General features: G+C 44.7%; 1 protein-coding gene across 1 annotated transcript in view; it reads left to right on the forward strand.

Moving 5' to 3' along the window:
* Positions 1 to 6,521: 6,521 nt before the first annotated feature.
* The window catches only part of KATNAL2 (katanin catalytic subunit A1 like 2), a 34,221-nt gene continuing 14,308 nt past the window's right edge, over positions 6,522 to 26,434 (forward strand). Inside the window, exons 1-9 of the mRNA XM_033164549.1 lie at positions 6,522 to 6,622; positions 15,635 to 15,705; positions 18,050 to 18,216; positions 19,545 to 19,581; positions 20,340 to 20,463; positions 21,826 to 21,921; positions 22,201 to 22,299; positions 23,695 to 23,772; positions 25,768 to 25,866. Of these exons, the coding sequence (XP_033020440.1) occupies positions 6,572 to 6,622; positions 15,635 to 15,705; positions 18,050 to 18,216; positions 19,545 to 19,581; positions 20,340 to 20,463; positions 21,826 to 21,921; positions 22,201 to 22,299; positions 23,695 to 23,772; positions 25,768 to 25,866 (822 nt within the window). The 5' untranslated portion in view covers positions 6,522 to 6,571. The remainder of the gene's footprint in view (positions 6,623 to 15,634; positions 15,706 to 18,049; positions 18,217 to 19,544; positions 19,582 to 20,339; positions 20,464 to 21,825; positions 21,922 to 22,200; positions 22,300 to 23,694; positions 23,773 to 25,767; positions 25,867 to 26,434) is intronic.

Raw genomic sequence — 26,434 nt, forward strand, 5'->3', positions numbered from 1 at the left:
GATACTAGTTGGGAGAACCCTCCCGAGTAAAAGCCCCGTCCGATGCACGTCCTCGCAAAGGTTTCTGGGAGCTGTAGTTCACTCCCTTACGGAGGGGTTTCCCTCACAGCAACAAAACGCTTACGATTGAGAACACCTAGGTACCACTGTATACCATACCGGGCGGTTCTTCAGGCAAGGCGCTATATATACCAGTTAAACAATTCATAAAGAGCAGTATGGAAATCACATTTGTTGTTCAGTCGTTCAGTCGTGTCCGACTCTTTGTGACCCCATGGACCAGAGTACGCCAGGCACGCCTATCCTTCACTGCCTCTCGCAGTTTGGCCAAACTCATGTTAGTAGCTTCAAGAACACTGTCCAACCATCTCATCCTCTGTCGTCCCCTTCTCCTTGTGCCCTCCATCTTTCCCAACATCAGGGTCTTTTCTAGGGATTCTTCTCTTCTCATGAGGTGGCCAAAGTATTGGAGCCTCAACTTCAGGATCTGTCCTTCTAGTGAGTACTCAGGGCTGATTTCTTTGAGAATGGATAGGTTTGATCTTCTTGCAGTCCATGGGACTCTCAAGAGTCTCCTCCAAATCACATACAGTCACATAAATATTCCTGATCTATGCTATTTATTTATTCTTCCACAGTTCAGGTTTTCAAACAACCTGGACTACTTATGTAGTTTTCTCAATCTGGACACATAACTGATTCGTAATATCATCATCATACAATGACTTAGTTAACAAAACATTTTCCTTTTTCTCGTATTGCAACAGAGCAGCAAACAGAAATTTTCAGGGCACTTGGACCCCATAAACCCTTTTCCCTGAGAAGCTTCAGAGGGCTGCATTCATTGGTTGTCATACTCGGAATAGACCCACTGAAAGTGATGGACGTGACTAAATCCATTAATTTAAATGTGTTTACTCTGAGTAAAACTTCGTCCTGTTTTTCTACTAAAACACCAAAATGACTTCCAATCTCCCACAAGCAAATACTAAAACTCATGCAAAACCTTGAAATACCAATAAATTAAGAATACATTAATAAGCAAACAATCCGCAGCACCCCCGCACCCCCTTTACCTACTTCTGTGCCAAGTTTTCAACAGAAACCCCTTCCCCTCTTTGGAAATTAAACCGAAATAAATTCCACTGTGGTTGTGCCATGTGCACACATTATCAGCTTAAAGTGTAACTTTATCTCAAAGTAGATCAAAGCTGATCTTTTGGGGGGGGGAGGGAATGCATCAATGCATATTATTTCATAAGAAAGGAAAGCAGAAATAGTGAAATTCGGCTAATACTGTGCATACACTGCTTCCCAAATCAGCTGGGGAGTGTACTGTACTGGATGCAGAGCAAACAGGAGTACTGTACACATAACAGAGTTTACTCACAGGTAAGAGTGCAAAGGATTCAGCCACAGTTAGTTTTATAGTACCCCTCTCAAAGGTTACATGCCACAATTATACCCAAAGCCTTTCTAGTTTTCCATGACTCTCTTCTTTACATCTGTATAGGACTTTGTAGCTATTGTTTTTGCTCACCTCAAATGTAAGTGGCTTTAGTAGCCTTTTATTTTACTACTACCTTTTAATGTTCTGAAACACCATCCTAACCTTCCAGGGATTCCTTCCTTTATCTTTCTTCTCGTCCTTTTTGTTTCAGTAGACCTGGAGTTGGAAGAAAAGACAGTTAAAGAAAAGGCATCACCCCTAACAGCCTTCCTCCATTTTCTCTGGGAAGGAGCCATTAAACAAGTAGCAGAGACTCGCAGGTATGAATTACCATTGGAAAGAGAGAATACATACCTTGTTTCTCAAAAACCTCTGATCGGATTTTTTGGGAACTGAAGGCAAACCCTCCCAGCCTGTTAACCTCTAAATATGCACTTGCAGGTGTTAACTATTTAAAGATTTTATTCCTTGAGTTGTTACAGGTGGCTCTTGATTAACATCTGGCATGACTTGCCATGAGGCTTAACTAAGTAAAATAATGTAATATGTGTATTTGGAGACCCTGTAATTTGTAGGGAACATTAACTGCCTGCCATATTTTCAATATGATGTCCTATGAGAGCCAGTATGGTGTATAGTGGTTAAGAGCGGTAGACTCGTAATCTGGGGAACCGGGTTCGCATCTCTGCTCCTCCACATGCAGCTGCTGGGTGACCTTGGGCTAGTCACACTTCTCTGAAGTCTCTCAGCCCCACTCACCTCACAGAGTGTTTGTTGTGGGGGAGGAAGCTAAAGAAGAATGTTAGCCGCTTTGAGACTCCTCTGGGTAGTGATAAAGCGGGATATCAAATCCAAACTCCTCCTCCTCCTTCTTTTTGGAATGGAGCAGCAACCGAAATTATAGATATCATATTATCTAAGGGACGTGGGTGGTGCTGTGGTCTAAACCACTGAGCTTAGGGCTTGCCGATCAGAAGGTCAGCAGTTCGAATCCCCGCAACGGGGTGAGCTCCCATTGCTTGGTCCCTGCTCCTGCCAACCCAGCAGTTCAAAAGCATGCAGTGCAAGTAGATAAATAGGTACCACTCTGGCGGGAAGGTAAATGGTGTTTCCATGCGCTGCTCTGGTTTGCCAGAAGCGGCTTAGACATGCTGGCCACATGTCATGCTGACCCAGAAGCTGTCTGCGGACAAACACCGGCTCCCTCGGCCTATAGACCGAGATGAGCGCCGCAACCCCAGACCTAACGATCAGGGGTACCTTTATCTTTACCTTTAAGTACAAACCTGAGTAACATGTATACTCAGAAGTAAGTGCCAATTGAGCACCGCCCAGTAAGCATGCTTAGGATTAATGCCTAATGTTTGCTTTTGCTTAATAATACAAGTACAAAGGTGTTATAAGGGGGGGGGGGGCTGCTCCTTTTTCCCTTAGAGCCCCTATAGAGTCCTTATGTAGGTTCTCTCTCGGTAGGAGAAAATAACAGAGGCCAACCAGAGAATATTGAGAAGCAAAGCAGCTAGTAAGCCTGATCTTTATTAAACTGTTGCAACAGGTTTCCCCACTCCCCCCATGCAGGGAGGGAGGAGAGGAACCCAAAACACTGGTGTGCAAGCTCTTATATAGACTTTTGAAATTGCTTACGCTGTAGCTCAAGACCACCCCCAAAAAACATCATACATACATCACGGAAAGAGGTGGTTCCCAGCAGAAAGTTGAGTGTTGCTTCTCTCCTGTCTGCCAGGATACCTGATAATGCCTTATCTGATTGCCTTTTCTGGGTAGCCTGACCATTCCTTTGAGATGGTAAGTACTTAGTTCCTGAATCTCTTACAGATATTGGTAGTGTGCTCAGCTTAACAGATACTTGCCAGACTGTATTTAAGGGGAGGTGTAAGCCCCTACAGTCCAAAGGCAATTGGAAAGCTTTTCCCATTTGCGGACACACGTGCGAAACCCTGTCTGTGGTGCCCACCCCTTCCCCAAAGAACGAGACAAGAGTCCAGAGTATGGGTTCAAATTGGCCACAACTTTATTGAGCATCAGAAGTGAGAAACTTGACATAGGCCTTGGCAGGCAACCTCTCAGCCCGTCTGGCTGAGGATATGCAGGTTGAAGAGGTACAGTGGGAGGGGACTGTGAAGTGCAAACTTAAACAGCATGCCCTCCCACTAACCTGAGTCCGGGAGTTTGACCTACATGCCGCCGCTCTAGGGCCAGGGACTCCCGGTTTGCCCTTTAACGGGCCCTGCAAGCGCCGCCGCATGGGAAGGGAGCCTGAAAGCACCCCCTCCCCTAACCTCATGATAGTCTAAAGGCTACTTTGCCAAGGCCTAAAACCGTCTGGCCAAAGGCGGTCAAAAGGCCAACCTAAGCAGGTGAGTGGCACCTGCCCAGGTAACCCCTGCCCGGTGCTGCAAACCCTGCCCAACTGTGGAAGGGAGGGCGGAAATTCCTTCCTCTTTGCAGAGAAATATTTTAGGTCAATTTGGGAGAGTCAAAATGGCTTCAGGATTGTTCTCCTGTACTATTTTGGACACATGGTTTATATACTTATGTATGTGTTTGCCTTGTATATTTATGAACATTATATATATATATATATATATATATATATATATATATATATGACCTTAGAATCACTATAACAAAAGGGAAGAGCAGGAATCAGTGTGATACACAAATCTGTGGGATAGTCTTCCACACAACAGGGACCCCACCCCTTTATTCTTACAACCCCTGCAAGGTAGGTCAGGTATAAGTGAGCTTCATGGCTCAGTGGTGATTAGATCCTGGATTTACCCAGGTTTACTCTGACACGCTAACCACTACACCACACTGACCCAGCCTCTGGTTGTGCTGCCAATGTTCTTTCTAGTGAAAACCTACCAGTTCTGAGTCTTTTTGGTGTAGTGGTTAAGAGCGGTGGACTCGTAATCTGGTGAACTGGGTTCGCGTCTCCGCTCCTCCACATGCAGCTGCTGGGTGACCTTGGGCTAGTCACACTTCTCTGAAGTCTCTCAGCCCCACTCACCTCCAGAGTGTTTGTTGTGGGGGAGGAAGGGAAAGGAGAATGTTAGCCGCTTTGAGACTCCTTCGGGTAGTGAAAAGTGGGATATCAAATCCAAACTCTTCTTCCAAACTCTTCTTTTTTCACCCATATTGTATGCCAAGCGAGCATTGTGTAACAGAGTGGACAAATGCCAACTTCCAGTAGTACTTATGCACATTTAACTTCAATACAATTGTTTTCACATATTAAATTGTTCTGTTTGTATATATACTATATACTATTTTAAACTATTTTCATATAAGGAATTAAAAGAAATGTGGATGCTTTTACTGTGCTATCACATCAAGGCATTTTATGGAAAGTGATTCATAAATGGAAGTAAATGAACAAATCAGTTCTCCCTAAAATACCGTAGTTACCAGGCACTTCCTAATATGTATTTATTTAAAGAAATCTCTCTTTCTTCTTCTTCAGCCATAACAGGAGAAAAACCACCACTGTATAGAAGGCTGCACAGGAATGTAAGACAGGCAAGACTCCATAGGAAAACCTTTTGAAACATGGTATCATGGTTTAGTAGGAGAAATCAATGCTTTCACAGTCAAGTTTTGTGGTGTAGTAGTTAGAGTTGGATTAGGACAGGGATCAGCAAACTTTTTCAGCAGGGGGCCGGTCTACTGTCCCTCATATCTTTGGGGGGCCGGATTATAGTTTGGGAAAAAAATATGAACAAATTCCTATGCCCCACAAATAACCCAGAGATGCATTTAAAATAAAAGCACACATTCTACTCATGTAAAAACACGCTGATTCCCGGACCGTCCATGGGCTGGATTTAGAAGGCGATTGGGCTGGATCCGGCCCCGGGGCCTTAGTTTGCCTGCCCATGGATTAGGATATGGGAGAGAAGAGAATGAATCCCCACTAAACCATGACGTTCAGAGTCTGGGTGGTTGTGAGGCTAAAATGAGGGGGCAGGAGAATTGTGGTACTTCACCTGGAGCTCCTTGGAGGAAAGGTAGGATATAAATGTAATAATAATAAAAAATTGTTTTCAGCCCAAGCACAGCATGGAGTAGAGCATAGAATCATAGAACTGTCGAGTTGGAAGCTGCAATGCATGTATGATCTCAGCTAGATCATACATGACAGACGGCTTCTACTTAAAAACCTGCAATGAAGGAGAGTCTCTGTAACCTCCCGAGGAAGTCCATTCCACTGTTGAACAGCTCTTACTGTCAGAAAAAGTTCTTCCTGTTGTTGAGTTGGAATCTCCTTTCTTGTAACTTGAAGCCCTTGCTTTGGGTTCAACCCTCCCAGAGCAGAAGAAAATAAGTTTGCTCCCTCTTCCATGTGACAGCCCTTAAGATATTTGAAGATGGCTATCATATCTCCTCTCAGCCTCCTCTTTCCCAGGCTAAACATACACAGCTCCTTCAACCATTCCTCATAAGGCTTAGTTTCCAGACCCTTCATCACATTTTTTGCCCTCCTCTGCACATGTTCCAATTTCCAATCCTTCTTAAATTGTGGTGCCCAGCACAGTATTCCAGGTGTTGTGTGACCAAGGCAGAATAGAGCGGGACCATTACTTCCCTTGATCTGGATACTATACTTCTGTTGATGCCGCCTAGAAAAGAAGTATTGAAGTTTTTTTTTACTTCTTTTTTTTTTTTTTACTGCTGCATCACACTGTAGACTCATGTTTAAGCACACATTTAGGGAACATTAAATGCGCACTTAAAAGCACACGACTCCCTCCTCCCAAATCCCGGGCTTTTTATAGCTTTGCCCCCTCCCAGAGGTACAATTCTTAGCACCCTTAACGAACTACAGTTCCCAGGATTCTTTGCGGGGGAGTCATGTGCTTCAAATGCTCCCTCTCTGCCTTCCAACCTTGCCCAACTCATGATTGGTCAGTTTTTCCATCCCGCCCTCCACCTCTAGCCTGCCTAGTTCTTATTGGCTGAGCCGTGGTATGTTGCGGGGTGCTGAATGGTTGTACTCTTTGCACCTCGGGAAAGACGCCGCCAAGGCCGCGGAGCTTCGTGTGTTGCCTCATAAAAACCCCGAAAGGAGAATAGGAGCGTTTTTCTCTCGCGTCCGAAATGGAGCTAACCTACCAAACGTTGAAATCTACTTATCAGGCCAAAGAGGCGGTGAGTGTAAGGTTAGCCGTCGTGTTTCGCTTCCCCCCTCCGTTACTATGGTAACCCCCCAGCGCTTACTCTCTGCGCATGCGTCAGGTGAACTGGAACGCGCACGCGCAGTAACGCTGCCCCAGGATGGAGGGTTTCTGAGTCTCAAGAGGGAGCAAAAGTTTTTGGGTGTTGGCAATATTGACATTTAAACAGCCTGAATAATACACACACAAACATATAATTATTCAAGCTGTTTAAATGTATATATAAATGTATAAAATCTTTAAACCGCCCTGGGATGAAGGGTTATTCTTCCTTTATATGAATAATAATAATAACAATAATAATAAACGTTAATGGGAGGAGAGAAAGTGATGATGAAGCAGGAGAGTGGTTTTAATAATTGGTATTCTGCTTTTCCAATGGCAAATGCTGAGCTCAAAGCAGCTCTCAGTAATTGAAACAGCATCATTTCTGCATTCCTGGTGGTGGTGGGGAGCCAGGAGGGTCTTTCCAAGGGGAAACCGCTTTAAGAACATAAGAAAATAAGATCCCAGCTGGATCAGGCCAGGGGTCCAACTTAGTCTACGATCTTGATCTTGTAGTAGCCGACTGGATGTAGTATCTTGATCTTGTAGCAGCCGACTGGATCTTGTAGTAGCCAGTGTGGTGTAGTGGCTAAGAGCGGCAGACTCATAATCTGGGGAACCGGGTTTGTGTCTCCGCTCCTCCACATGCAGCTGCTGGGTGACCTTGGGCTAGTCACACTTCTCTGAAGTCTCTCAGCCCCACTCACCTCACAGAGTGTTTGTTGTGGGGGAGGAAGGGAAAGGAGAATGTTAGGCGCTTTGAGACTCCTAGTGAAAAGCGGGATATCAAATCCAAACTCTTCTTCTTCTTCTTCTTCTTGGGAACCCAGCAAGAAGGACTTGTGCACATGAGCAACCCCCCCCCCCTGTGGTCCCCAGCAACTGGTATTCAGAAGCATTGCTGCTTCCCAACTGTGAAGCATAGACTGTAGCCATTGTGACTTGTAGTTATCAGTAGCCCTCTCTTCCATGGATTTGTCTCGTCTCCTTAAAGCCATCCAAGTTAGTGGCTATCGCTGCCTCTGTAGGAGTGGGTTCCATAGTTTAATGCACCGTGTGAAAAAGCTATTTCATTTATCTTTAATCTTCCCAACATTCAGCTAAATTGTCTGTCTGTGGCAGAGTGCATGCTTCTTTAAATTTTTCTCTTTACTGATTCACACTCCTGCCTTTCAGGGCAAAATCTATAGGAACATAAGAAGCCGCCTTACACCGAGTGAGAACATTGACTCAACTAGTTCAGTATTGTTTACACAGGCTGGCTGTGGCTCACCAGGGTTTCAGACAAGATTCCCTCCCAGTCCTACCTGGAGATGCAGGGGTTGAATCTGGGGCCTTCTGCATGCAAAGCAGATGTTCTGCCAGCGCGTTACTACCTTTCCACTAAATAGCAATGCAGGAAGCTCCCTTATAGTGAATTGGATCATTGGTCCAATGATCTAATTCATTGTCAACACTGGCTGGCAGCAGTTCTCCAGGGTTTTGGACAGGTTTCACTCACAGCTGTACCTGGAGATGCCATTGGAAATTGAACCTAGGGTGTTCTGCATGCAGAGCAGATGCTCTGCTGTTGTGCTACAGCTCCCCACCCCCACCCCAAATCCTGGTGACTTATAATACCAGTAACAAAATAAGAATTGGCATCTGTCGGGGTGTGCCTCCAGGGGTAGAATCATAGAATCATAGAGTTGGAAGAGACCACAAAGGCCATGCAGTCCAACTGCCTGCCAAGCAGGAAACACCATCAAAGCATTCCTGACAGATGGCTGTCAAGCCTCTGCTTAAAGACCTCCAAAGAAGGAGACTCCACCACACTCCTTGGCAGCAAATTCCACTGTCGAACAGCTCTCACTGTCAGGAAGTTCTTCCTAATGTTTGGGTGCAATCTTCTTTCTTGTAGTTTGAATCCATTGCCCCGTGTCCGCTTCTCTGGAGCAGCAGAAAACAACCTTTCTCCCTCCTCTAGATGACATCCTTTTATATATTTGAACATGGCTATCATATCACCCCTTAACCTTCTCTTCTCCAGGCTAAACATACCCAGCTCCCTAAGCTGTTCCTCATAAGGCATCGTTTCCAGGCCTTTGACCATTTTGGTTGTCCTCCTCTGGACACATTCCAGCTTGTCAGTATCCTTCTTGAACTGTGGTGTCCAGAACTGGACACAGTATTCCTGGTGAGGTCTGACCAGAGCAGAATACAGTGGTACTATTACTTCCCTTGATCTAGATGCCAAAGCTCTGCGTTTGCAGCACCAAAGGGACCTCCCCAGGACGTAAGCCTGGACAGTGGGTCTGGAGGTCCTGGGCTGCCCAGACAACTAGACCTCCCTCTCAGGCTCGCTGATGTGGGCCAAAGAAAAGCAGAGCAATACATTTGGCACCACCTTGGCTGCAGGAGTTACTGAAAGGAGGCGTTAACAGGCATACAAGGTGCCATCTAACTGTCTCAGGGACTCCACTTCAGATTTGCGTAGGATTTACCCCTTAAACATTTTCTTCTCCCAAAGATGTCCCACAAGGTAGTGGAGTTTTCGGATCAGAGTTTTCCTTTTCCTAGGTGAGCTACCTTCCCAGGTTGAGGAGACCCTTCTGCCCCTCACTTCCCTCTACAGCACACACAGAAACCGCCTTCTTGACAACTGGGCCCACTATTGGTCTCGTCCACTCAATCCGCTGGAGCCTGTCTTTAGGGGAAGTGCCTAACTCACCAAGGGTTTGAGACCCATGAGCTACCCTCCCCTGGTTTAGCTGGTATCAGAAAGGTATTAAAACAGAATCTGAGTTGACATAGATGTAGTAATACTTGCTCACAGAGAGCCTTGAAAGATAAAAATGGTATTCATGGCGTGTCTAAAAATTGCAAAAAAAGAGATTTGGGGCAGGGGACACCCCTCCCCCCTGTTCTGCAACCACAGTGCCACAACTGAAAAGGCCATGTCCTGATAGCTTTGCCTGCTGCCAGTTGTGGGTTGGGCTGAAATGACTTGGTTTTAAGCAGCATCATTTGTTAACTGGAATTCTTCTAGTTACAGGTGGGTAGCCGTGTTGGTCTGCCATAGTCGAAACAAAATAGAAAATTCTTTTCAGTAGCACCTTAGAGACCAAGTGTGTTTGTTCTTGGTATGAGCTTTCGTGTGCATGCACACTTCTTCAGATACACTGAAACGGAAGTCACCAGACTCTTAAATATAGTGAGGGAGTGGGGAGGGGTATTACTCAGAAGGGTGGTGGGAATGGGTGATCAGCTGATAGGTGTGGGAAACCTGTTGACGACTCATTAGTCTTGCAGGGAAAGGCAAGGGGTGAGATGGCTAAAGATGGCTTTGTTATGTATAATGAGATAAGAATCCACTGTCTTTGTTCAGACCAGGTTTCTCCATGGTTCTAAGTTTGGTGATTAGTTGCAATTCAGCCACTTCTCTTTCCAGTCTATTTCTGAAATTTCTTTGTATTAAGACAGCTACTTTGAGATCTTTTATAGAATGTCCTGGGAGATTGAAGTGTTCTCCTACTGGTTTCTCTGTCTTCTCTGTCTTCTGTGAGACATTTCTGGTAAAGTTTCCTTGAAAGGTAGCTTACCACCCTTACCTCATTACTGACCGGTCCCTGCTACAGAGACCTGTTGTGGGGCGGAGGTGTTCAAGGGCCTGGGATTACTCTTGTAGATGTTGAGGCTCAAGAGCTGACTTGAGTTTTATGTGAACTTACGACTGGCTCTACAGATTGCCAACATGCTGCACGTGTGCCCATTCCCCCTGGTGAAATTAGGCTTGAAAGAAGCATTCTCTTGTAGCCAGTATGATAGGTTGTGCTGTGTGCTTGGTTGTGTGGTGTGTATGTATATGGTGCCCAGAACATTTCTCTCTGGTTTGCAGATTCCCCTCCCCCCTTGTTGGCAATGTCAGTGTCTAAACCAGCCTTTCTCAACCTAGGGTCCCCATATGTTTTTGGCTTACACCTCCCATCATCCCTAGGTAGCCGGACCAGTGGTCAGGAATGATGGCAGTTGTAGGCCAAAGACATCTGGGGACCCAAGGTTGATAAAGGCTAGTCTAGACTCTCTAGAACATGCCTTGGAACCTTTTGCATTGTTTTCAGCAGATTGAAATTATGTGAAAATAGTTCCTTGAAGTTCATTAAGTATGAAAATCGCTGGCTTCCCATATCCCCAGGCTCCAATCAGCTAGAAAATGACTGGGATCCCCCTGCCCACATTATCTGACATTGGTGACTATTGACTGGATACCTTCCATAGTTCCAGTTACAGGTGGGTAGCCGTGTTGGTCTGCCATAGTCGAAACAAAATAGAAAATTCTTTCCAGTAGCACCTTAGAGACCAACTGAGTTTGTTCTTGGTATGAGCTTTCGTGTGCATGCACACGAAAGCTCATACCAAGAACAAACTCAGTTGGTCTCTAAGGTGCTACTGGAAAGAATTTTCCATTTTGTATTGACTGGGTAGTGTGCAAAACCCCATTGATGCAGTCAGTTTGTGTGCATTCTTCAGGACTACCTGTGATTGTACACAGTCTCTAGTAGATACGTGCATTCATCAGTCTGGTTGCATTGGCTCAGACATATATGCATGATGAATTTGAGAGCAAGAGGGAATGCACATTGAGAGAAAGAAACTAATGTGTAGTTTGGATGCACAAGTGGAAGTGTGGACCTTAAATTAAGCAAAGTTCCCCCCCCCCGCCTTGAATAAAGGACAGGTTGACCAACTTTTAGGACCTATTCATCCAAAATGTAGGTGAATATTAACACATCACTGTATGGTTAGTGCATGTGATGCTGTTTGCTTTTTTTGGATTGGCTAATCAGATGTTTTATGGGATGCCAGAGCCCTATTTAAAGATGGGAAGGCAGCACCAAATTCTCCAACCTGCTATGTTAAGTGCAGAACAAAGCAGGTCTGATCATCACAACTTCATCTCATTTAAAATAAGCAGAGCACCTCTAGCAATTTTTTAAAAGAACCTTGAGGAATTATCTGATCGTAATATTAAAACTTTGATTGCATGCTAATTCATCTTTTGGCAGCTGCGGCAAAAACTATGTGTGGCATTTTAAGAAATGAATAATGTACTCTGTAAGCATTGCAGCTAATTAGGGAAGCACTTTTAGCATTTAAAACTATCTCCTGTTTAAGTGCCTTAAGCTTTTATTAATTGTATGGACCAAAAACCCTTTATAGTAATTGAAAATTTAATTACACCCATTTTTTTGTTCTAGGAATGGGAGCTTATTAAACTTTAAACACTTAAACATCTATTGAAATACCAATGGCTGTAAAGATGGTGGCATTCTACATACCAATTAAAGAAGCGAGCGTAAATCGCTATAAACCTAAACTGAATTTTAAGTAATGTTTTGCTCGTTAAGTGCTTCTATTCTTTCACACATGTACAAGATTTCCGCCACTTCCGTGGTAACCATTGGCAATGTCTGTCTTTGGCAGGCCTATGTTAGTGCTGGTCTTTTTTAAAAAAACAACACCTTAAATATTGTTCTCGGTGTTACGCTCCTGCCCCAGTACCTGATGACAGCAGCTCTTATATGAGAGTAAAGAAGAGATCTTTATTCACGGCACAGGCTCAGCAACGATAAGTGGGTCCAAGGTACGCAAACATGGCAAGAGATGCAGGGCTAAACAGAAGCAACCAAGATAACCCAACGGTTGCCATACCCATAGTGCAAAGCTTTTGAAGATGAAGCAGAGTGAGCTCACTCGATGGACTCTCTTGCCTTATGGATCTGCTGTGCTTCAAATGCGCATCCGATCTCTACTACAGACAGAGGTGGCACCTGGGTCTTGGCAACAAGGCTGTTCAGACTCCAGCTGCCTTCTCCTGCTCAGTTCTTTCCCCATTTCTGACGTGACTCTGCAGGAGGGGCGATCAAGAGAGTTGGCAGAGCTGCTTCTCCCCAACATCTGGTGTCATGAAGCTCCATTTTCCATTCCTTGCAGCTAGCCTCCCACTTCTCCTCCTCCTCCTCCTCCTCCTCCTCCTCCTCCTCCTCCTCCTCCTCCTCTGTTTGGGACTGCCAAACCATCCTGATGGAAGTGAGCGGCCCGTGACACTCAGAATAATTAATAGGAATTGTGCAGATCACGTATGGAAGAGATCTGGGCTACAAGGCAGGCTGTGTGTTTTCTCAAATGGGGAGTAGCTGTCCCTTCTCTATCTCAAAATCCTAGGAGTGGAACTTTATATATTAACAATAATAATAATAACAACAACAACAACAATAAATCTTTAATACGGTCAAAGACCAGCAAGAAAATTGTACAGTCCAATTCATATAATTGGTACCTGCTTAATAAAATTACAATTAAAATTTTGCAGATTTTTAAAAGTTTTGTAGAATTTTTATGGATGGATCTTAACCACCTGTCGACATTCCTGCAGTAGTCCTACGGTAGTTCGACTAGGGTATCAGTCACTCGTATTTGCTGTCATCACAGTGCATCTTATTCTTGTCGCTATGTAGCAAAATTTTGTAACAATCCTAGTCGTCCCTATGTCTTTGTCAGCTAAAAGGTACCTGGTGTAGGCTTCCTCTGATCGACCGGGCTGTTTCACCAAGAGCGGTTCGATCAGTTCTTTCCTTGAGTCGCGATACAGTGGGCAATATAAAAGGACGTGCCCAGTGGATTCAATCTCATTGCCCTCGCAAGGGCATAGTCTTTGGTTAATCGTGGTCTTGTTATATATTTGATTCTGTTTATGAGTTACTTCCCATAACATACCTCCAAGTGATTTCACGTTAAAAACATTGACGATAAAAGCAATTGAATGTAAAAGCTATTTAAAAGATTGGGTCGTATCCAAAGCTGCTGTTCCTCTAATGCAGCAGACCTCTGCTTGCGCAGCGGAACTTTTCTGTCCTCTCCTCTGCCCCGCAGCCTCCTGTATATCCTCAGCATCTGCTGCCTCTGTGCACCCTCAACATCTGGAGCAGTTTTTGAGGGTGCACACCGGGGGGAAGAGAGGAAGGGGGAGTCCCACTGCATGAGTGGAACTGTGCGCGTTCATGCACAGATGGAATGGGCAGCCTCCTTGTGGGGCAGGTGATTCTGTTGCATCCTTTTCTGTGGCTGGGTGCTTTGAGCTCCTGGTAGCTTATTTCTTTCTTGCTAGCCTCTTTTTTGTGGCACACTAGTGAGCTCTCCTAGCATAGTTTCAGAATTACCTAGCATAGTTTCAGAATTAATAAAGTACAAGACAAATACTTATTTTGAAAAATGCACAGAATGGAAAAATAGCTTTCTGTCCTGGGCCACTAGATGGCTCTCTGGTTCCTCTGGAAAAGCCAGATTCTAGTAGATGAGCTAATGATTATTTTTTTTAAAAAAAAATGATGAACATTTTTCACTGTCAAATAGCGCAGCCAACACTTGCTTCAGGCATGTCCAACAGGCAGATCGTGATCTACCGGTAGATCACTGGACGTCTGTGGTAGATCATTGGTAGATCATGGGCTCCCCCAATAGAAGCCGAACAACTGTGGCTCCCCTTAAAAAGCTCAACTCAACAACTTTGACCTGAACCCCCCCAAAATGGGCCTTCCTAAAGAAAAAGCTCAACGACTTTGACCTGAACCCCAAAAAAGGGGGTAGATCACTGCCAGTTTTTAACTCTGTGAGTAGATCACAATCTCTTGGGAGTTGCCCCCCCCCCCCCCGATGTAGACTATAATTACTGTAAATCTTGCACTTTTGCAGTAGAATCCTACACATGTTAGCTCACTTAGTGGGCTTACTCCCAAGTAGTGGTGTATAGGACTGCAACCTTACTTTGTGTGTAAATCCCATTAATTGTAAATGGGAGCTGCATGTGTAAAACTGGTGGGATGTCTCCTTGAACTCTGGTACAGTAATGTCTCTTCCTTGCCTGGATGGAAGATAGAGTGGGTTTTGTGAGTATGGGCAGAAAGAAGTCTACTGTACAAGTGTTAAATTTACATCCATTGCGCCACCTGCCATAATTGCCCAGCAAAGAAGGTGTCCATCAGGCTAAAAAAAAGTTATCCACTGCTGCTTCAGAGTCTCATAAGCTGCATGGACACATGACAGAGCCCTGGTTCCAGGATTTTTTTTTTTTATTAAAAAAAATTATTTTCTGATAAAACAATACTAAAATACAAAAACAGTACAACACACTACAAACATCAATAAAGAAAAACAACAACAACAACCCAATACATTATCATAAATTCACTTACATCTTCTGTTACATTGTCTTGGTGACTTCCACACACCCTCTCCTTCTACGTACACTGTATCACATCTGTAGTAATTCCCTATCCTCATATCATAAAAAAAATACTACTAAACTTATTCTTATAATTCTATATATACAATTCCAAACTGTAGCCTATTTCTTCTATCTGCTCTTTTCTTAAATCTTTATTTTTGCATGTGTTCTTAAATATTCCTTAAATTTCTTCCGATCTTGCTCCACCGCGTCGTCCCTCTGGTCTCGGATTTTCCCGGTCAGTTCTGCGAGCTCCATGTAGTCGATCATTTTCAACTGCCATTTTTCCACTGTCGGTATCGCTTCAGTCTTCCAGTTCTTTGCTAATAATATCCTAGCTGCTGTCGTGGCATACATAAATATTAGTCTGTCTTTTACTGGGATTTCCTGGTTCACAATGCCCAGTAAAAAGGCCTCTGGTTTTTTAATTAGGAAATTTTGATTAAAGATTCAGTGATGGCTATGCTTTGCTGGAAACCACAGGAAGGGAGAGTTGCTCCTGTGCTCAGGTACTGCTTGCAGGTTTCCGACAGGAATCTTGTCGGCCACTGTGAGAACTGGATGCTGGACCAGATGGGCCACTGGCTTCATCCAGCAGGTCCTTCTTATGTTCTTTCTCAACAGCGATAGACTTATACAAGCGGATCATATTCCAAAACTTCCTCTTTTTATTTGCAGGAAGAGATGCGATCAGAAGCCCGTCGAAAAAACCTCCTCATTCTGATTTTACATTATTTAATGGATGAAGGGTATGTTTTCTTTTTGCTTGCCAGCAAATATTCATGGGTTGTTTTATTTTATTTTTTTACTGATCTGTTGTTTTTTTTTGTTCAATAAAAAAGTAGGTTAGGAAAGAGATAACCCTAAATCAGGGGCGTTGCAAGGGGGCGGGGGGGGGGCGGTCCGCCCCTAGTTCCAGGGGAGGGGGGGCGACACTTTGGCCGGCACCTCCCACCCCACCCCGCTGGGTGGCCCCGAACGGGGGCTTGTCGCCTTTTCCCCCTTCCAGCGGCTATTTTTCGGGGGAGGGCCAGCGAGGAGGGGGTGTCACGCTGGCACGACACCCCCTCTTTGTTGGCCCACCCCCCGCCGAAAAAAACGCTGGGGGGGGGGGAAGGAAGCACAGCAGGCGCATCCAAGCGCCTGCTCTGCTTCTTTTTCCCCTTTCCGATGCTTTTTTCCGGCAGGGGGGGCACAGGCCAGCGAGGGGGGGTGTCACACTTGTCACTAGCATGACACCCCCTCCGCGCTGGCCACCACCCCCCGCCGAAAAAAAAAAGCCGGGGAAAGGGGGGAATTCCCCCTTTCTGCATCCACGTGCGTCGTGACGTCACGATGACGTCACAACGCATGCGTCGTGCCCCTCCCCCAGGGGGGTACCTCTGCGCTGCCGCCGCCCCCAGCAGCGCACAGGCTTGCTACGCCACTGCCCTAAATAATTGCAAACTTTGTTTCCTTTCTGGCTGCGTAGTAAAACCTGTAAAGTTCTACTGGGCTTTCTTCCAGGTATACTATAGGCTGGCATCCTCTGTAAATTTGTGTTTTAGAGAAAGACTTAATATTTGGAAAGCTTTTTCTGCTTAGTCAGCTGGAGGGGATTCTTGCACTCAACAGACAAACGACCTAATTACATGCTTTGTTTGGCTGGCCTGTTGTAACTGTCACCACACTGATGGGTTGTTAAAATGTGGGAGATGATTTTCCAGCAACAGGTATTCAGAAAGCATTGTTGCGTCCAACTGTGTGGAGGCAGAACGTAGCCATCATGGTTAATAGCCATTGATAGCCCTCTCCTCCTTGAGTTTGTCTAAACCTCTTCTTAAGATATCTACGGCTGGTGTCAGTCACTGCCTCCCGTGGAAGTGAGTTTTTTTAAGGTTTCATTTTTTAAACGTTTTTATATATGCTGGAACCCTCCCAGGGTGGCTGGGGCAACCCAGTCAGATGGTCGGGGTACAAACAATACATTATTATTATTAGAGAATGAGTAATACTGCTGCTTGAAAATACAGTCATACCTCGGGTTGTGCGTTTTCGGGTTGCGCTCTGCGCCAAACCCGGAAGTACCGGTTCGGGTTACTTCCGGGTTTCGGCGCATGCGCAGAAGCGCAAAATGACGTCACGCGCAGAAGCACAAAATCGCGTCACACGCGTGCGCAGATGCGGCGCTGCGGTTTACGAACATGCCTCCCGCTCAGATCACGTTCGCAACCCGAGGTATGACTGTATAACTCTCAGGGAAGGAGTGTTTGCCATGTGATGAGAGGTCTGGATGACGGCTATCACATGATGACTGTCATTGAAAGGACCTTGTGTTCCATAAGAACATACAGGTGAAACTCGAAAAATTAGAATATCTTGGGAAAGTCCATTTATGTAAGCAATTGTTTTCATTAGCTACTGGAACTTAATATATGAGATAGACTCATGACATGCAAAGCGAGGTATGCCAAGTCTTTGCTTGTTATAATTGTGATGATTGTGGCGTACAGCTGATGAAAACCCCAAAGTTGAAATTGTTAATTTGGGGTTCTCATCAGCTGTACGCCATAATCATCACAATTATAACAAATGAAGACTTGACATATCTCACTTTGCATGTCATGAGTCTATCTCATATATTAGTTTCACCTTTTAAGTTGAATTACTGAAAGAAATGAAGATATTCTAATTTTTCGAGTTTCACCTGTATATATAGCTAATAAATATTTAAAATGCCAGTATCAGGATAGGGTAGAAAGCAGGAGGCAAGGGGTCCATGGTCCCTGTGGGCACTATTTTGGTAACTCCAGGAATAGGCTATGATGCCATCAGTTGGAGGAGCACGCAAAATAGTGGCTATTGGGTAGAGCTGTTTACCCAGTGGCAGCTTTGGGGTTGGAGCCACTTGGAAAGACCAACATCAGAGATGATGATGATGATGATGATGATGATGATGTACTTAACAGCTTCAGTGATGATGCAATGATCCTGGTCCTGTTTTATGTTCCCATTCCCCCTTCCAGCCTCTTTTTGTATAAAATGTTTTGGTTTTTACCCCCTACAGCGTTATAACAATGGAATAAACTGAACCCCTAAATCTGTAATTCCCAGTTATGTCGATGCTGCAAACGCATTGGAGCAAGAATCGAAGCTGGGCTTGCGGCGCTTTGAAGTTTGCGACAATGTTGACCTTGAGACTATTTTGATGGAATACGAAAGCTACTACTATGTCAAATTCCAGAAGTATCCAAAGATTACCAAAAAAGCCTTAGACACCAGTATGTGGCTAATTTCCAGAATAAATGTGTGTGGGGGTTTTTTTTTCCCCTTTTCAGATTTTAAATCCAGATTTTGTTATTACCGCTAGTATTTAAATTTTCCTTCAACACCAACAGCGTGCTGGTGTGTTGGTAGCTTTCCTCCTCGCTTTACCCTTATAACAGGCCTGTGAGGTAGGTTAAACTGAGAGAATGTGACTGGCCCCCAAATCACCCCAGTGAACTTTATGGCTAAGTGGGGATTTGAACTCCCAGACCCCAGTCTGACACCCAACAACTGTGCCACACTGGCTTTCCAAAGCTGGTTTCTGTGTGCATAACACTGGCTGGATTCAGAGGTGTGGGTGCAAACTGGATGCAATTTGAAATGCTGATAGCCGCTCTCCATTCTGCATTAAAGGTACTGACCTTTAAAGCCCTAAACGGCCTCGGCCCAGTATACCTGAAGGAGCGTCTCCATCCCCATCGTTTAGCCAGGATACTCAGATCCAGCTCCGAGGGCCTTCTGGCAGTTCCTTCACTGCGAGAAGTGAGGTTGTGGGCTATGTTGTTGTGGGCTATGTTGTTACATGCATGTTTAAAAGTAGAACAAGAAGAGTTTGGATTTGATATCCTGCTTTATCACTATCTGAAGGAGTCTCAAAGCGGCTAACATTCTCCTTTCCCTTCCTCCCCCACAACAAACACTCTGTGAGGTGAGTGGGGCTGAGAGACTTCAAAGAAGTGTGACTAGCCCAAGGTCACCCAGCAGCTGCATGTGGAGGAGAGGAGACGCAAACCCGGTTCACCAGATTATGCGTCTACCGCTCTTAACCACTACACCACACTGGCTCTCATATAATATAATAAATTACTGTATTGTATTATAAACATATAATACAATACAGTAACTATAATAGTTACATTTCCATGCATTATTATATGAATAATATTATTGTCCTAATATATATTTGATTCTTAGTAACCTACTGTATTCTGTAGAAACTCATTCCAGGTGTCATTATATTTATCCAAACAAAGTCTACATCTGTAAGCAATCCTTTCATATGATGTGGGTGTTGTCGTGTCATCAACCATTGATTAAAGGGGATCATGTATTCTTCAAGTTCATCAATACCAGTCTCTTGTAGAATCCATTTTCGTTGTCCAGTTGTCAGCTTTCATTATAGGAAAGAACAACTTGTGTCAGAGCAAAGAGTAGATCACTGTGCTGGGCAAGCTTCAGCATGCTTAACTTTGTGGCTGAATTGTGGCTCTCGACTATATACATTATTTTATTTAAAAGAAAGGCAAGTTCTCTCTCTCTTCTCTTTCCCGCCAACAAACAGCAGACAACAAATCAAGAGTTGGAGGGAAACAAAAAAGGTAAGAGAAATGGCTGCCATGAGGACACCATTGGTAGTAAAAAAGATTTTTCTTAGCCATGCAATCACAACATTATTTATTCCTGATGGGTGCATTCCAGGAGTGGGCAGGGCCAGACCTAAAGTGGGTGGTGCCAAACACAAAATTGCACCTTTTTAGCATAGGACAGACCCTTGGCAGAGGCACAGACAGTCATAGTGCCAACACACACACACACACACACACACACACACACTTCTCGCGCTTAACCACATCACAAAGTGTCTTGCACTGAGTATGAAAAGAGCCCATTCCAGTCTGTCAGGGTCTCGCATGTACTGGAGCAGGGGTCAGCAAACTTTTTCAGCAGGGGGCCGGTCCACTGTCCCTCAGACCTTGTGAGGGGCTGGACTATATTTTGAAAAAAAATAATGAACAAATTCCTATGCCCCACAAATAACCCAGAGATGCATTTTAAATAAAAGCACACATTCCACTAATGTGAAAACACGCTGATTCCTGGACCACCCATGGGCCGTATTTAGAAGGCGATTGGGCCGGATCCAGCCCCCGGGCCTTAGGTTGCCTACCCATGTACTGAAGGGTGGGTGCCCAGGGAGAGGGTGGAGCTTGAACTGGGAGAGGGGGTGTGGCCTGCCAGGAGTGCCAGGAGTTAAATGGGGAAATCCCATCCTTAACTTCAGTCCTTCACCATATCAAGACAGGTTGTAAACTTGACCCTTCCTGAAAGCTTTTCCTTTTTTTTTTTTTTGTTCTAGGGCAACAAGCAGCACATGTCGAAATCTTCCTAAGATTCACCCGGCAAATCAGAGGCCACTTTCGAAAAGTATTTCTCGTAGGACAGTCGAGCCAAAACATTCCATCAAGGATAGTCCTAAAGAGGTTGAGATTCCTTTTTTATATCCTCCTCCCGCCCCCGTTTTGTAAATTTGGGGAGTGCAGTGCGCTTAGCAATAGGATACAGCAACCGGTAGATTACTGGGGCTGCTAAAACCTTTATAGGAGGTTTTGTCTAAAAGTATTGGGGAGGTAGAAGGATGATTAAAACTTTGGACATCCTGGGACAACCACAGACTGAAATCTGCTTAATAGACATTCCGTCTCCCCAGCAAACTTTGGGAACAAGTGCTGGAAGGATGGCAACAGCTTTGTAGACAGATAATTGCCCATATCCTCACCAAATTACAACTCCCGAAGCTTATTGGGTGTAAGCATTTCAAACAAGCAACCAGATAACTGGAGTAAGACTAGACTGGATGCCTTAAATATGTTGCTGGATTGTATACAAGATATGCCATAACAAAGGAAGTGAAAACTTGATTATTTATCTCTTAATTGCAGCAAGGGTTGTTCTTGCCCAATATTGGAAAAGCTCTATTGTCCCATCTGTTGGGGAATGGTTATTTAAATCATTAGAAATTGCTCATATGAGTAAGCTAAAAGAGATGGTGTATAGAAATGAAATGGACAAGCTGTATACACAGTGTTTTCTAAATGACAGCTTTTTGTTCTTTATTGGAAAAAACAATTACGGATTAGGGAGCCTTGATATATTTTCATTTACAGAGAGAGTGAGAATATGTGAATATATTTGCATAATTGGAAGGGAGGTTCTTTGGGGATTGCCATTACTACAGTTAAACTAGACTATAACCAATATGTGTTTCTACTATAGATATACTCTCTGTATTCCAAAACTATTCTGAGATTGTTGGTTAACCTGGCTTGGATGAAAAGAGAGAGAAAAGTGTATGGAGCTAGATCAGTTTCAAGAGTTACTGCTGCTAAACTTGTATCTGTGGCAATAATGGCTGGTTTGCACGTCACATTAAACCATAGTTTAAAACAAACCATGGTTCAGTGCGAACAAGCAGTGTGCTGACCCACATTGCCCAAAAGGTTCCCCTGCCCTTGCTGCTTCCACACCACAGGCAAAACAAGCCAGAGTGATTATTTTCAGCTGCCTCCTCCCTGCTCTTCAGGGGTATCTTACTGAGCAAAGTTGAATATTGAGCATTGCTGCATTTTCTCATTTCCTGCCCTGTGCTCAACAGGAAGCAAAGGCAGAGATCAGCACCGTTGTGTGCTAGCGGCAACCATCGTGGATGTTACAAACCCCAATAGAACCCATTGGTTGCGCTGGGGATGCCAAGCACAGAGAATTGTGGGCGTTTCTCAAACATGCCTGCTTGGAAACCTCTTGTAATTTCAAAATTGGTCTGTGTTTGTGTTTGTTTTCTGTAGGAGAGTGAAGACGCTTTTGCCCGAGTGCCATCTGAGTTTGGTTTAAACGTGTCTGCAATCCAGAAAGGAAGTGGAGAAGGCACTCATCCTAGGAGGGTTAGTCAGAAGCCTCAGAGCATGCATGGATTGTTACTATACAGTAAGAGTGTTTGGGTGTCTGAAGGTGGAAACCTATGGATGCCTTACAGCAGCCTTCCCTAAATTGGTGCCCTACAGATGGTTTGGGGCAGCCCCACCTCCACCCGTTGTTCCAGTGGCTTCCCTACTGGTCTGGCTTCTTACACTTTGGTTCCCTGTCCAGCATCTCTTGTGTTCCAGGCTGAAGACCTGCCATGGGCTCCAGGGTCCGGTAAACACTATTTATTTCTCCTGTAGGGCCAAATCATCGATTTTCGTGGGATGATCCAGGATGCTATCAAAGGAGCATCAAATGAAATTGCTGTGAACAGCCTTAACTGCAATCCAGATCCTTCGGTGAGTGATGTTCTTTCCACCTGGTAAAATAAAAGTTGAGAAGTAGTAAGTGTCTCATACGTGTGGAGGAAAAACTTAAAACACGTTGCAGAGTCCCCCAAAATAGACCAGAGGCAATAGTACTTCATCCAGCATAGCTTTTACTGGTGCTGAAGGCAAACAAGCAGAATGGTCACGAAGCCAAATGCAATCAGGAATGGCACAGTCCATAAGAGATCCAGTTGCAGCACTTACAATAAAACTTAACAAGAACTCATAATAAGTCTAAAATCTTAACACTAAGCATACTATGTACAGAACAGCACCCAGAACAAAAGAGAGTCAGAAAGAGAAAGTGAGACCCAGGCTCCTCCTGGCCAATATTTATAATCAGCAGAATAGAGATAAGAGAACCAGTTCAAACCAGCTGTACTCAGCTTCCAGAAGGTGTAACCCAAACAACTCATAACCCTTCTGCCTGCTTCTCTCACACACAGAAGCTTCTACTAGCTTCTAGAATCCTCTTGTATTAATCAGAATAGAAAAGATCTCTACACATCAGATCAATGCTTTCTGCACTAAGAAATGCAAACTGACAATAAGAATCTGGTAAATCCAAGTGGGAAGAAAAGTCTTTTGGAGTGGCCTTTGGACTTGCATGTATCATCCTCTCTCCTCTCCTCAACATGCATAGATGGTGACGTCCAAACTGGAAGTTCTTTTGGCTGTTCAAACACAATAGCACCTTAGATCCTGGATAGGATGCAGTATCTCCTCCTATCCACAGTATCTCCCAAATTGGACTTTACCTTGTATATTTGGTGGAACTGTGTGGGGAGAGCATGAGGACTGGAAAACGCTGTATTTGCACAGGGATAGAGCTGGGGCTGGGGAAGACAGCTTGAACAGGACTTAATATGAAAAAAGTATTCCAAAAATGGCATTGCATATTTAAAACTCACATACTTAATTTAAAGTTTTGCAGCTCCTCAAAATAACTGAAACAATATTTTTTTGCATGGTATATTTCAGGCACGTCCAACTTCCTAGAGACTGCAATCTACTCACAGTATAAAAAGACCGGCTGTGATCTACCCATTGTCATTGCCAGGAGTTGTTGAGCTTTTTTGGGGGAGGGGAGGGTTGACCAAAGTTGTTCTTGTTGTTCTTGTACTTCAGGCATAGGCAAACTCAGCCCTCCATATATTTTGGGACTACAACTCCCATCGTCCCTGACCACTAGTCCTGTTAGCTACGGATCATGGGAGTTGTAGTCCCAAAACATCTGGAGGGCCGAGTTTGCCTATGCCTGCTGTACTTCATGCCGCGATCAACCTGGGACACCCCCGTGACCGACCTATTGGACATGCCTGCTATACTGTATATAGATTGCGTGTACATGTGTCTTTTTTGTAGGAACGGTTATTAAAACCTCTGGGTGCCTTTATTGGGATGACTGGTGAAATGAGAGAACTTGCGACAGTTGTGAGCAGGGTAAGACCGAACCTTGTTTCTTTTCAGTCCTGGAGTATATGCTGAGCCTAGTCGGTCAAAGAATTAATCCTCCGCTTTTCCGCATTTCTGTACCTGACGTCAGCATAGGGGAACAGGAGGAAAGTCTATGAATAACCACATTCAGGGCACGGCCCAGCAGGAAAGTCCCTTGTGGAAGCCGCAACCTTCGCTCTTCTTGTACAGCTTCCACCCACTGCAGTGGGGTCCCTGCAAGAGACTTCCCTGCTGGGTTGTGCTCTCTGTGTATGCACAGGAGGCGAGACTAGATGCTCTGCGGAAGGGGTGGGGAACCCTTTTCAGGTTGAGGGCTTCATTCACATCTGGGCAGCTTTCTGGGGCTGGGGTGGGGCTAGAGGTGAAAATGGGCGAAGCAACAAGTGAAAATTTTAACTTTCTACAGCAAACTAGTTCTACAGCAAACGCGGGTGGCGCTGTGGTCTAAACCACAGAGCCTAGGGCTTGCCGATCAGAAGGTCGGCGGTTCGAATCCCCGTGACGGGGAGAACTCCCGTTGCTCTGTCCCAGCTTCTGCCAACCTAGCAGTTCGAAAGAACGTCAAAGTGCAAGTAGATAAATAGGTACCGCTCCGGCGGGAAGGTAAACAGCATTTCCGTGCGCGGCTCTGGTTCGCCAGAAGTGGCTTAGTCATGCTGGCCACATGACCCGGAAGCTGTAGGCCAGCTCCCTCTCCCAGTAAAGCGAGATGAGTGCCGCAACCCCAGAGTCGTCCGCAACTGGACCTAATGGTCAGGGGTCTCTTTACCTTTACAGCAACCTAGTTCAAGCATCCCCTCCTCAAAATGTCTCATTGATGCACAGCAAGGAGCTGCTGGGAGGGGTGGCAGGGAAGAGCAGACCTTTACATATACAGTGGTACCTTGGTTCTCAAACTTAATCCATTCCGGAAGTCCATTCCAAAACCAAAGCGTTCCAAAACCAAGGCGCGCTTTCCCATAAAAAGCAATGCAAAACGGATTAATCGGTTCCAGACTTTTAAAAACAACCCCTAAAGCAGCAATTTAACATGAATTTTACTATCTAATGAGACCATTGATCCAGAAAAGGAAAGCAATAATCAATGTTCTGTACTATAAAATAAACAAGTCAGTATTGTAGATGATTAAAGTTAAAATATTTTTTTTTCTTACCTGCACAGATAATAGTCATTGTTTGGATGGGGGGCTTTTTATCCATTTCTGCAGTCACACAATCAATCAGTCAGTAGCTGAACTGGGTCCCACACAGTCACAAAAACAGATTAACCAAAACAGCCTCACAAACCAAAACGCAAAATAAATAGCAAAAACAGAAGTTTAATCCATTCTGGAAGTCCATTTGACTTCTGATATGTTTGAAAACCAAGGCGCAGCTTCTGATTGGTGCAGGCGCCCCAGAAACAATAGCTGACAGCTACATCGGATGTTTGGCTTCCGAAAAATGTTCGAAAACCAGAATGCTTACTTCCGGGTTTTCCGGGTTTGGGAACCAAGGCGTTTGAGAACCAAGGTACCACTGTACTTAGAGGCCTTCACTTAGGGTACATTGTGCCCACCCCATCATAAGACTCCCACTCTGCAGCCCTAAGCCTAGTTGCTCTGCAGGAACAGTCAATTTCAGTGGGATTGTCTCTTAAGTGAGCATGTTCAGAATTTTTAGTCCTCCGTGGCAATAACAATTTTGTGCATATTCCCTCTGCCAGTGTTTCTCAGGCTTGGGTCCCCAGCTGTTTTTGGACTACAACTCCCATCATCCCTGACCACTGGCCCTGCTAGTAAGGGATGATGGGAGTTGTAGTCCAACAACAGGCTGGGGACCGACTGAGAAACACTGCAAAGCAAACTGTCTCTTTCTGTGGGTACTGTTTTGTTTTTATGCCCTGGCATAACGGAGCTTATTTTGCTGCACCGATGTTTCCCTGACTGTACAGGGAAGCCGGAGCCCTGCCTTTTAAGAAGACCAAACAATGTCTTGCAGGATATCTACCTCCACAACCCGAATGTAAAGTGGGACGATATCATTGGCCTCGATGCAGCCAAGCGGTTGGTCAAGGAAGCTGTTGTGTACCCAATCAGGGTAAGGGAACCTGTTTTGAAAGTTTCTTTCTCTCCGGATTGGCACTCCTGATCTTGAAAGTGTCAACTTCTCAGCAGTATTCGAAACTCCCATTGTTCTAGGCGCATGTTGCAACGTGAGCAGTTTCTGAGCTCTGGGCGCAGTACTGCGCCTAAGATTTCAAATTAAAACTGCAGAGTGGAAGGAAAGGAAAGGAAACAAGGAGCTTTTTTCTGCCTCCCCACTTCCAGCTACTCTTTTAAGACTGGAGAAGAGGCCCTCTTAAAAATAGGAGGGGGGTAGGCAGGGGAAGGACTAGACTATGTGAAAAATGAACATAATATTTTAGCTGCATTTCATTCATTTTCAGCTTTGTATTCTTGTTATAAAAAGCATACCTAGACATTTCGTTGTTGCGCCCATAACCTAGGTGCCATTTAAGCTCCTAGCTTTCATATCTCTGTTTCTAGCACTGATTTTTCAGAGGGGGCTAGGGAGCCAAATCGGGCCAGACATGGAATGAGGAATGAGCGTCAGATAGAGTTCCCTTGGTTGAGCTATCTCTGAAGTTTACTGGCATTTCAGTGCC

The sequence above is a fragment of the Lacerta agilis genome, chromosome 11, assembly GCF_009819535.1.
Source record: "Lacerta agilis isolate rLacAgi1 chromosome 11, rLacAgi1.pri, whole genome shotgun sequence".
NCBI classification, from domain to species: domain Eukaryota; kingdom Metazoa; phylum Chordata; class Lepidosauria; order Squamata; family Lacertidae; genus Lacerta; species Lacerta agilis.